This window comes from Syzygium oleosum, unplaced genomic scaffold (genome assembly GCF_021117445.2).
Source record: "Syzygium oleosum isolate NSW1041296 unplaced genomic scaffold, Sole_v2.1 Sole_v2.10, whole genome shotgun sequence".
Classification (NCBI taxonomy): Eukaryota; Viridiplantae; Streptophyta; class Magnoliopsida; order Myrtales; family Myrtaceae; genus Syzygium; species Syzygium oleosum.
The window spans coordinates 640,972-654,077 of record NW_026607494.1 but is presented as its reverse complement, the minus strand read 5'-3'; the positions used below and the strand labels follow the sequence as shown (position 1 = coordinate 654,077).

Below are 13,106 nucleotides of genomic sequence, written 5' to 3'. Positions count from 1 at the left end.
CGCCAAAAGAAGGGTCTCTGCTACACAGGTGTGGCAAGGAAAGTTTCTCGTCGCCAATCATTATCACCATTATCTTCTCTTCATACACCTTCACAGCCTTGTTGTGCCCTTTTCCATCATTCCCCTTTGCTTTGCCTCGGTTTTCTTCGTCTCTTTGGGGGTTGCTCGAATTGCCAAAGAGTTTTCAGTAGGAACATGCCAGGATCAAGTGAGCAAAGCCTATGAGCCCTAGCATTGCTGCCAAGCAAGTACAACACAGGACAGTGCCACGGCAATTGCTGTGACACCATTGGTGATGTTGAAGCGATAATTGGAAAGAGGGAGGAGAGGGACATATTTGCAAGAGAGAGAATAGAGTGAGTAAACGAAAAGAAGGAAAGTGGGACCCTCGAGAAAAGAGAGAAGAAAACAAACGGATCATCACGTACTTTAAAAAGAAGAATGCTTAAAAAATGTGAGACCTACAAAGGTTAATATTGTCAAAAAGCCGTGTCAGGGAGTGTTTAAGCCATCATATGAGTGGAAAAACATGAGCCTATTTAAAATAAAAAAAGCCCAACTTTTTGCACCTAAAACAAAAATAACAAAACCTTTCATACGTCCCGAAAAAGCCTAACCTTTTTATATATGAATTAATACCACAAAAAATCTTAAACTAGTACATTTATGATAAATTTATCCCGAATTAATTTTTTGACCACTAAAACCCCAAACTTGTACATTTGTGACAAATTTACTCTTCGTTTTATTGGATTAATATTACGAAAAATCACAAACTGGTACACCTGTAACAAATAGAGGGTAAAACCCTAAATTGGTACACCAGTCAACTGTCACGTGTCATCCAACTCAGAAATTTGACAGTAAAATTTAACGAAAACTAAAAATTGTCACCGGTATATCAGTTTTGGATTTTTTAAGGTCAAAACATTAGTTTGGAGTAAATTTGTCAGAGGTGTACTAATTTAGAGTTTTTTGTTCACAGTAAATGATTTGCCCGGTTCCCAATCCTCATTGTTCATCTCTATATTCACATAGCTGGTCCTCCCTTGTGCATCGACATTTGCAATTCAAAATCGAAATGGACTGACACTAAGAACACTAAATAATAAACAAATTACTTGTCAAAGTATGTTTTCTTCTCCTTTTACTTTAAATAAATTTAGTGAATTGGCGGTTGGCTTAAAATAATGAATGACGGTATTAATTGCATCGACAGGGAGGAGACTAATTAGATTAGGCATAATTACCTCACCCAAATCATTAGCCAATTGCCATTGCTTTGCGCAATATAGACCGAGTATCTAATTTGGTCAAGAAACTATAATGTTACAATGCTATGATACAACGCTTTAATGAGCAAACTTAGGAGATAGGAGATGAGCTACAGAAGGTCAACAAAACATCTTCCCTTTTGCTACAATCTATACTAACAAGATCACCTAGACAAACTCCTCCACCAACTCACCAAACTCGAACTTCCCATTGCAGCACTCCACGGCGTTCAGCACCTCCTGGAAAACCGACACGCTGCACGGGACCGTGAGGCCGTTCCTCTGCTCAAACCCAAACTCGTCGCTCGCCTTCTCGAGCAGCATCTTGAATAGCGGGTGAGACAGGAACCCGGTCGGCACGAGGAACCGTTGCCTCCCTTCCCCGACGTAGACTGGGAAGCACCCCAGCGGGGTCGTCGATGATGGGGAGGATGGCGAGCATTCCTCGCCGTAGCGCTCCCTAAGCAAGCCCACCTCCTGGTCGGCTGATCGGGCCCTCTCCTTCGCCATATTTGCCAGCTTCTTCAGAGAAACTATCTTCTTCCCCATGATGTGCGAAACTATCTTCCTCCCCATGATGTGCTTGATCTCTAATGTTCGAGAATTCTTTGGGTATTGGAAGATGAGAAAGATGAAGACGGAGAGAAATTAGAAGCTGGGAAGCTCGGTGCTACATTGGTGACTTCAGTGTATTGCTTGGAGGGGGAACAAATGGTGGGTTGGGGAGGATTTGTAGGGTATGGTCTGGCATGATAAGGGCAATTTTGGTTAAATTAATGATGAGATGAGTTTTGGTTTCGGCCTTTTCTATTTGAAATGGTACGGAACGTATGATTGATTCTTTTGGGGGTGGGGGGTCAGTTTTCTTTGTTTCTATTAGGTTGTCCTAATTCGGATTATTATATAGAATTAGAGAGCAATTGAATAAAAATTGTTACCGTCGACATCATACAATGTAATAGGTGACGATAGTGACGGGGGCGGCAAGAAATCAAAAAACAAGGAGGTTTGTTTATTCCACATTATTGTTTGATGATGCAATGTTGGTAGGCCTCGAAATTCTCTATCGAGCATTTGAATCCGTCCTATCGGTGTAAAGGGTAAATGAAGAGCCGATCGGCGTTAAGAGTATCATGTTTAAGATGTATCATAGCTATTTGATATAAAGAATAGACGATTTGTCGTCAAGTCATATGTCATAAGTATATCGTTGGCACGTTGTTTTAAGGTTAAAACTTTTGGGTGTGGACTTCTCATTGGCACGAGGGGCAATACCAGTGGTCTCGGAGTCCATCCCAATTCGATTTTTATTGGGATAAGTGTATTGAAAGTTCTAAAATTTATCACGAAAGTACAATTGAGTCCTAAAATTTTCAAAAATTACAATCAAATCCCAAAATTTGTCAAATTGGTCCAATCAAGTCATTCTGTTAATTGCACTTTTTGAAAGTGTTAGGACTCGATTTAACTTTGGTGATAAATTTTAGGACTCGATTGCACTTTTATGATAAGTTTTAAAACTTTCGGTGCACTTATCTCATTTTTATTAGTGGTGACTTGGTTCACAATCTTGCTCGCAGAGTGCCATGTGCCACAAAATCTTCAATTGATATTAGGGTTCCGCCCGAACTGAGTTTTGCTCTGCTCATCCTTCGTGTGAACAGCATCGCCATGAGTACCAACGTCGGCCAATTCCATCTCACCATCGTCCTCATCCACTGCCATCCTCACCACCTAGCCACAAAGTAATCCATTGTCATTCGTCTTCGTGTTTCCCAGGTTAAGAGGTCCATAATGCCGTTGAAGCAGCTTATGCACCCTGAACGTCAAGACAAAATGGGCTTAGAACTTGTTCTCGACACAACATAGGGGTGAGCGGTTTTAAGATGGGTAGGTTTGTGGCTTGCAACCTGAAACCTACTTGTCGGGACTGGTTTCTAATTTTTGGGACCTAAAACATACCCTATAAATCTTGGAACCAACCCTGTCAAGGTGGTCTGGCCAATTCCTTTTATTGTTTCGTTTTTTTTCCATGAAAGGACAAACTTTAGTAAATCATCCCTTTTTTTACAACCGATACAAGTAATAATTACGGTAAAATAGTAGAGCAACAAATGACAGAAGCACGATACAAAATAAGCAGATTTATAAAGCAATTGAGAAGCGTCCAACTCATCCCCTAGTCAAGTAAAATGAAGGTTTAAGCAACAACAGAAACTCCCATCAAAGAACTATGAAGAAGTGGGTGAAGCAAGGTAGAGAGTGAGAGAGAGAAACCAAAGGTAGAGGCGGCAACAACAGGAATACATGATGCAAGGTAAAACTAAAAGGAAAAAATTAGGGTTTATTAGTCCGGGTCTCCATTCCAATCCGGTTTCGCACTCATATTCAAGAACCGAACCGGTAATAGCTGGTTACAAATTTTTGGAACTATGAACCAGACCAAAAACAATCGGGTCATATAGAGTTGGTCCGGTCCAATTCCAGGGTCTACCCCGGATCAATACTCACCCCTAATGCCATAAGTTAATTTACGGCTTTTAATCGATACTTTTCTTTTGCATTTACATAAAAATACGAAATTCTCGCTGAAACCGTTACGGTATATCGGTTTAGGAATCAAATTTGCCAAAATAATACAGGCCTACTTCTGTAATTTCTGCCCAAGTTGATTTGGTCGAAAAGATTATCACATCTTTGGGTCTCACCAGAAGAATATTCCTTAACCTAGAGCTGCACCCTCTTCCCCTGTAATCTAATTTTCTAAACTATTTAGTTAAGATTCAACAAAAATGTCTCGGGCCGGACAAAATTCATGAATGGGTTGGTCACGGTGGGTGGGCGCCTACTATTCAATCAATATCTACAGCAATGAAGAAACCTGTTAAATTACAGGAAGGTTGATGATGCATCATTTTAGACTCAGTTTCCAGTTGATGAAGAATTGTCAGCACCCCCAACTCCCCCAAGAGTCCACGACGTGTTAGGAACGAAGAGAAAGAGCATCTCTCTCCATAATAATTCGAGATGGCCGGCACTGTAGAGAGAGAGAGAGAGAGAGAGAGAGAGAGAGAACAGTCGAAGAAGTGGGACGAACGAACACGAAGAAGAAGACAAAGGGAGGTTGGAGAAGAAGACATTAGGTAGCGTGGACGGGAGGGATGCGACCAAAGCGAAACTTGGTCGCCCAAGAAAGGAAAGTATAAATAAAGAGGCGAGGAAGAATTAAGTCTGCCCTTTTCACTTTGTATCGTTTAATCTTCAGATCTACTTGTATTATGTTATATTTGCAGTCCTAATCTACCCGATTAAAATTAGGGGTGTGCAAAACGGACCGTCCAAACCGTAAACCGTCCGGACCGGACCGGACCGAACCAGCCGGTTGGGTCCAGATCCTGGGAGTGTTGGTCCGATTCCCGGTTCCTAAAAGTGGAACCAGTGTTCGGGTGGTCCTGTTCCTGATTCCATGGGGAAACCGAACCGACCGGACCATACCAACTACATATACTTCTTTTTATTTTTTATTTCTTCAAAAAAATTAGTAAAATGTGAACTAAACCCTAAGTGACAAGTTCCATTGGACTGGTCCGATTCCCGGTTCCACCTTGGAACCGAACCGGATCTGGAACCGATTACCCCTAATTAAAATAACTAAAATACCTTCCTTAAAAGAAGGACATTGAAAACCCCGACCCCTAAAGCTATGTTTGATAGTCGAGATAAGATAAAATTTATTTTATCCCGTGTTTGGTTCCTACCCAAGATAAGATAAAATCGAAGATAAAAATATCGGCAAAAGAACACTAGAAGTGTCATAAGTTGTGTATGGAGGTCACTTTGGTGCCATAACTTTTTTTTAGATCACTTTGGTGCCAAATCGGAGAAAAATAGATCACTTTAGTGACTCCGGCCAAAAATTGACCTGGCATTTACATATAAAAAAAAATGGTGACCTGGCATTTATATTTTTTCAAAAATGGTCTGCTTTGTACACATGAAAATTAGGTGGCTTTTTTTAAAAAAAAATTAAATTTAAATTATATTCAAATAAGGAAAAAAAAAAAAAAGGGGAAGCAGCAGCAGGCGAGGGCTTGCCGCCGCCCCACCACCGCCGGCCGGGCGAGGGCTTCCGTTGCCCGACTCAGGCGAGGGTCACCCTCGCCGGTGTCGGGCGACCCTCGCCGGTGTCGGGCGAGGGAAGCCCTCGCCTAGGCGAGCGAGGGTCGCCCACGCCCGACTCAGGCGAGGGCGACCCTCGCCCGACTCAAGCGAGGGTCGCCCACGCCGAATCTGGCGAGGGTCCGGCGAGGGCAACCCTCGCCTGAGTCTGGCAAGGGTCGCCCTCGCTAGATTCGGCGAGGGCGACCCTCGCCTGGGCCCGGCGAGGGCGACCCTCGCCTGGGCCGAGCGAGGGCGACCCTCGCCGGCGTCGGGCGAGGGCTGACCTCAACAGCGTTGGGCGAGGATCGCCCTCGCTCGACGCCGGCGAAGGTCGCCCTCGCCAGATCCGGCGAGGGCAATCTCGCCCGATGCCGACGAGGGTTGCCCCCGCCGGAGAAGAAAAAAAAACAGAAAAAGACGAAAATACCCTTGGGTTAAAGTGTTGTGAGGTAAATGTATCACAATGAATATAATTTGGGATTTTTAGTATCACAAAAAAAAGTTCAGAGTAAACTTGTCACAAATGGCATAGTTTGGGGTTTTTCGTGTAAAAAAAAAAGTTCAGGATAAATTGTCACAAGTGTCATAGTTTGGAATTTTTGGTGGTATTTTCCTTTTTTTGTTTTTTTAATTATTTTAATATAATTTAAATTTTATTTTTCTAAAAAATTACACGTCAGCGGACTAAACGGCGTCGTTTTTTGTTTTTAATGCTGACTGGAACTCTTCGGCGAGCCATGTCAGCGCCACGTCAGATTTCCGGCAAGCAAATCGGAGTTGGCACTAAATTGATCGTTTTTCAAAAAAATTGACATCAAATGATCCAAAAAAAAGTTATGACACCAAAGTGACCTCCGTACACAACTTATGGCACTTCTGGTGTTCTTTTGCAAAAAAATATCCCATAAAAGTTGGGATAAATGTGGATAGGATTTCTTATCTAAATGGCATAAAAGCTATAACTCTCGAATAACAAACTTCTTAAATTAAAACAATTAAAATAATAATTAAATATAAAATAATATTGTATTTTGATATAAAAAATAAAATTCTTTTTTTGGTCTAATAATATAAAAAAAATTCAAAACAACAAAAAAATGAAGGACAAATTTGTTTTTTTATTTCTATTTTTATTTATATATTTGAATTTCTTTCTACTCTATAATATATATTATGCATGTAAATATATTTATATAGTATCTATATTTATTACATGTTTTTGGTATATTAGTATTGTTTATTCTTTAATAAAAATTTTATTAAGGAATGATCGAAGGGAATAAGAAAGAAATAAAAAAGAGAGGAGAATAATTATATAATAAGTAAATAAAAATGAAGTAGAAGAACCTCAATTTTAAATGAACAAATTCAAACTTGAACCAATCTTTCTAATTCACTCCGTCTCCTTCTTCTTCGTATCTCTGATTCATGTTGAAGCTTCACAATTCCTTTGTGATTCCTTCTTCACGTCAAAGCTCCACGAAAACAGTGAGAGAAAGGCAAAGCTCCTTTTTCTTAGTAGCTCTATAGTTCCAGCCAAAAGTCTACAAAAATAGCAAAAGAGTCGAAACTCCTTTTTTTCATAGCTCTATGTTTCATGTTGAAGTTTTACGAAAGTGGCAAGAGAGGCAAAACACTATATTTTGTTTGAATCGCAAGGTGAATAATCATATTTTTCTCTATTTTACTAGACTTGGCATTCGCTAGCTAATCTACCTCGTCGAAGTTGTTGTAGCTAGTTTACATTTCTTGTCATTGTCGAACCCGTGTAAGATGTAGATCGTAAAATAATTATGAATTGATTGATGGGGGTTTTTTCGATTTGTGATTTCTTTAGTAGTGAATCATGAGAAATTATTACCATCTCTGTTAATACATTTTCAGATGCATTTACATCAATATGCCTTTTATACCAAATAATGAATACGATATAGCAAAATCCCTATATTTCATATCATATCATTTTCAGTCTTATCCTGCCTAGAAATCTAGACGATCAAATATAGCCTAAACCCAACTTATTCTAAGCTGGCTACTAACCTCCGACACTCCCAAGCACCACCACATTGCCTCCAACCACAGCCTTTGGCGACATGGTTACCTTTCTTGTGTGTGTCTATGTATATGAGTGCACACGCCCGAGCTCAACAAAGCTCTCGTGTTTGTCACCGCTTCATATCCCGATCATGAAGTGATCAATGACTTCGATGCCATGGAGCAAGCATGGCTTTTTCAAATTTTTTTGGGTGGTGGGGGGTGTGGGGTGCGGTTTGTGAGATTAGATTAGAACATATGAACTCTTGCTTCGATAACACAAAAGATTTTGTGAAATCATTTCCAACGGTTATTAAAGTTTAAACTGTTAGACAGTAACTCAGTTTAATATTTAAATATTCTAACCATTTTGGCGATGAGGGCGAGAAAAAAGGCGGGGTATTTTCGGAAAGAGAAGTGACCATCTTCTAAGTAAATTTATAATGAGACTACAAAGTTGTAGATTTAGAAATAGAAGATGATTTCCAAATTTTCCCTAGGGTTCATTACGTATGGTTGATGTGATAATTTCATTTGATCCAGTAAATACCATCGTTGAATCGAACCTATCTAAGGAATCGTATGACAACTTCTTTTCTTGACCATTCTAGTCTTATTACGCTGTTGTCGTGGACTTGTATGGAGGGCACAAACCTTGCACCGAATCCTAATCATCACGTCGAGGGCTAGAAGACGAAGGAGTTGCTCTCGGGCATCAACGTCAGGCGTGGATAGAAAATTGAGCAGGCTACGTGATCGGCATCGACGTGCAATTGGGTACGAAGGACGTACATCCCCACATACTCGGACACATTATCGCCATCCTACATCTTCAGAGCTCTCTTTTGTTTTCTTTCATGTCTGCTGATATGTATTCGTATGTTTATCAAATGAAAGCACAGAAAGTTCCAGCAAACGTCGCTTTATCGTGTCCTAGACTAGACGATGTGGGGGTGAGATCCTAAGGAAGGATGCTTGCCAATTGCCTCCTTCACGTTCGCCAATCTCCCTTTCCTATATCTATGGCCATGATACCGACATTTCGAGATTCTAGGATTGTGGCCTAACACGCCGATGTCGTACACACCAATTCTCTTGCTCACCAAACTTGTGCTATCCACAATTTGATTGGCATAATCAATGGCACATCTTATGATGACAAAGCTGATATTCCCCTTAATACAGTTTTTTTTTTTTTTATAACCGAGGTGTCCGGGCCAGCTTGCGCGCACCTCGACTATTCCTCGGGGGAGACTAATACAGCAACCCACTACCATGGCCCCCCACTTAAATCACAAGTGCTCAGCTGAGGAATCGAACCTGGGACCAGTGCACCTAATCACTCAATCCCAAATACGCCCTAACCAACTGAGCTACCCATGGGTGAGTCCCTTAATACAGTTGATGCCTCGCAAAGTCACTATATCTCTTCATATAGCCAACATCTATGTTGGCCTTCTTTGGTTGCTAACACTAGTATAATTCGTTCTAATTTACTATACACTTGAAAATAAGTAGGTATTGTGAAATTCTGGAAAATTATCCAAAAAATCATAAATCTATTATAGAACAGTCAATTCAGTCCTAAACTTTTTAATTTAGCAAGTTTGATCCTAAACCTTTTGATGATTTTTCAATATAGTCCTTCTGGCAAATTTTAATCGGAAATTGTTGACATGGCGGTACAGTTAGTACCGACCATCCTACGTGGCATGGCCAATTCTAACGTGAAATTTTTTCAAATTTTCTTCTTTTTTTCAATTTTTTTATATTTTTCCTTATTTCCCTCATCATGCCGCTAAGGCACGACAAGGCCCAAATCCAGATAAGGCGTTGCGGCCCTCGCCCTTGGTATTAGACTAAATAATTTGTCAAGAATTGTCAATAAAAACCTTATCTCCGTCAATCAATTGTTGAGATTTGTTGATGTACCAAGGCAAGCACCGTGTGAGATAAATGATTTATATCCACTTTTACAGGCCTTAATTGAGTCGGAATTGGTTTATCTAAGAGTTATTGTGGTATTGGACTTGAAAATTGCTACTAATTTCGGAGCGAAATTAGGTCTCTTGCCAAATTTGGGCATTAATTCATCCAAAAAATTATGAATCTACTCGAGCAAGAACTCGATCATCTCTATTTCTTTTAGGTAAGTAGTATTCTATGAATATTTAACTTCTTGGGTGTCTCCTTTTCCAATATCGTACTTTTCTTTATGACCAGTCGTGCCTTCTTGTAAGGCACTGTTTATGATCGTAATATTGCACTAAACTTACGTGACATGTTTTATCGAGCGATATTTTCAATCGAAATAAGAGAAACATTTAAACTCTATCATGTCAAAATGAAAATTTGGACTTTGCGAGGATATCATGGAGAAATGATCAAATTCTTCAAGGGATATTGCTATTTATATCTCAATGTACTTTACAATCTTCTTGTTAATATTTTTTAGGGTTAATACCATGAAAAACTCTAAAATATTAAACCTGTAACAAATTTACCCAAAATTAATTTTTTAACAATAAAAAATCTCAAGCTGGTACACATGTGATAATTTTACCTTCCATTAGTTTTCGTTTAATTTCATTGTCGAATTTCTGAGTTGAATGACACGTGGCGGTTCACGGGTTTACCAGTTTGGGGTTTTATAAGTGTACCGGTGTGTAATTTTTCATGATATTAATCCAATTTAACGAATGATAAATTTGTCACAAATGTATCAGTTTAGGATTTTTTGTGGTCAAAAAATTAGTTTTGGGTAAATTTGTCACAGCTGACCAGTTTGGGGTTTTTAGTAGTCAAAAAATTAGGTTGGGATAAATTTGTCACAAGTGTACCAGTTTAGGATTTTCCGTGGTATTAACCCAATTATGTTTTATCCTTTTTATCACTACATTTAACCCTAGAGCTGCACCCTCTTCCCCAGATTTCTAAATTGTACTTAATTTTCTAAACTATTCATTTAAGATGCGACAAAAATGTCTCCGGCTGGACAAAATTTGTGAACGGTTGGTCACGGTGGGTGTGCGCCCATTATGGTCACTCAATATCCGCAGCAATGAAGAAACTTGTGAGATTACAAGAAAGTTGCTGACGCATGATTTGGAATCAGTTTTTCAGTGGTTGAAGAATCGTCAAAACCCCAACTGCCCAAGAGTCCACGACGTGTTAGGAGCGAAGAGACAGAGCATCTCTCTCCATAATCATTCGAGAAGGCCGGCAGTGTAGAGAGAGAGAGAGGGAGAGAGAGAGAGAGAGAGAGAGAGAGAGAGAGAGAGGGAATAGTTGAAGAAGTGGGACGAACGTAAACGAAGAAAAAGGCAGAGCGAGGTTGGGGAAGTAGCTTATCAGTTAGTGTGGACGGAAGGGATACGACCAAAGCTCAACTTCCCCACCCAAGCACGAAAATGTATAAGTAAAAAGTGGAGGAACAATTAACTTGGCACTTTTCACTTTGCATGGTCTATTTTTTTAGATCTTCTAGTATTATGTTATATTTGCGGTCCTAATATACGCAACTACAATGAACAAAGCACCTTCTGCAAAAGATGGACGCTGAAAACCCTAATTCCTCCACCATCTCTATATCTCAAACCTTATCCTAAGCCTGGCTATTGACGTCTGCCGCTCCCACGCACCGCCATATTGCCTCAAACCATTGCCTTTGACGACATGGTTAAATCTATGTGTGTGCCTCAGCGTCTGTGTATGTGAGCGCGCACGTGGGAGCTCAACAAAGCCATGGCTATCACAACTTCACATCACGATCACGAAGCGATCGATGACTTCGATGCCATGGGGTAGGACTTTGTCGTCGATGTTGTGGGAGAGAGAGAGAGAGATTGCTGGTGGTGGTGGGCAATGATAGCGACGACTTGATGTCGTGGTGTCTGACAGGGTTATTTGAGTTAAAGAGTAATTTCGATGACGAGCGTGAGAAAAAGGGGCGGGGTATTTTCGAAAAGAGGAATGATTGTTTTTTAAATAAACCCAGAATCATACCTAGTCGAGAGTATAAAGTTGTAGTTTTAGAATTAGTTAATGACTTTGATATTCTGCCTAGAGTTCATTTCGTATGTTGATGCGATAATTTCATTAGATCAAGTAAATACCATCCTTGAATCGAACCTATCTATGTGACAAACACCATCTTTTCTTGACCAAGTCTAATCTTATTACATTGATGGTATGGACTTGTATGGAGGGCACGGACCCTGCACCGAATCCTAATTATCACGTGGAGGGCTAGAAGACGAAGGAATTGCTCTCGGGCATCAACGTCAGCCGTGGATAGAAAATTGAGCAGGCTAGGGATCAGTATCGACGTGCGAATGGGTACAGAGGACGTACATCCCCACGTCCACGGACACATTATCGCCATCCTACGTCTTCTTGAGAGCTCTCTTTTGTGTTCTTTAATGTTTTGCTGATATGTATTTATCTGTTTAGTCAAATGAAAGCACACAAAGTTCCAGCAAACGTCGCTTTATTGTGTCCTAGACTAGACCATGTGGGGGCGAGAGTCCTAAGAAAGCATGCCCGCCAATTGAATTGCCATGATACCGATATCCCGAGATTCTAGGATCACGGCCTAACACGCCGATATCCCAAACATATCTAAAGTTTTACTTGGCGATAACGGGCGAAGATTCTTTACTTGGCACGATGCTTCCATGATGTATCGACAAATTTCAATTGTCGATTAAAACCTCATTTTCGTCAATCAATAGTTGAGATTTATTGATATAATGAAGAGAGCACCACATGAGATATAGAAATCGACATCCACTTTTATAGGCCCTAATTGAGTCGAGAGTGGGATTATCGAAAGCTATTGTGGAATTAGACTAAAAAATTGCAATTGATTTTAAAGTGGAATCGAGCTCTCACTAGATACAGGCATTAATTCATAAAAAATTTATGAATCTATTGGATTGGGTAGTCGTGTATTAATCACATCCTCTGAGTAAGGCAATATTTTTCATTAGCTAACCGTTATTTTTTTCAAAAGTATAAAGGCGGAGTTCAATATCTAAAACGGAGCCACCACCCAAGGAGACGGACCTATTTAAGTATTATTCCACTAGTTTCTCTCTTTCTACGGCAATTGGCGCGTCTCTTCCTTTGTCCATGTAAGCAGTTAGCAACACTGGAAACGGGATAGCTACGGGTAATTCATCAATTGATTCAACCTTGGTTTCAATGGTTTCTATGTCAAGTGAGTGCTTACCTTCAATTTGTTCTAGAGTCGGTAGGTGGGGCTTCTTCCTTTTTCTTCTCGAGGAAGGTCGACCTTGGTTTTGGTTCAATAGAAAGATATTAATGTTTAAGTCCTCAGGGTTTCATTATCAATCGTTTCAACCTGTGCTTAAATGGTTCCTTAAAACATGCGGCCATAACATTTTCCACAAGTGAGGATATCATGGAGAAATGATCAAATTTTCAACAAATATTGCTATTTATATCTTAATGCACTTTACAATCTTCTTCTTAATTATTTTATTCCTTTTTATCACTAAATTTTTTTACTATTGCACATTCTCAAGGTTTAACTCTTTTCTATTCATAGCATGATTCACTTGTAATCGAGGTTCAAAAAAAAAAAGGGCACGCACTTGCCTTTGACAATATATA

General features: G+C 39.9%; 1 protein-coding gene across 1 annotated transcript; it reads right to left on the bottom strand.

Moving 5' to 3' along the window:
* Positions 1–1,246: 1,246 nt before the first annotated feature.
* Positions 1,247–2,112, bottom strand: LOC115692414 (auxin-responsive protein SAUR50-like). The gene has a single exon (XM_030619253.2). It carries the CDS (start codon positions 1,848–1,850, stop codon positions 1,443–1,445), a length of 408 nt encoding a protein of 135 aa, XP_030475113.2. The 5' UTR covers positions 1,851–2,112; the 3' UTR covers positions 1,247–1,442.
* Positions 2,113–13,106: the final 10,994 nt, after the last annotated feature.

Excerpts from the sequence above, each read along its gene's own strand:
- LOC115692414 (XM_030619253.2), bottom strand. The coding sequence starts at position 1,850 with ATGGGGAGGAAGATAGTTTCGCACATCATGGGGAAGAAGATAGTTTCT.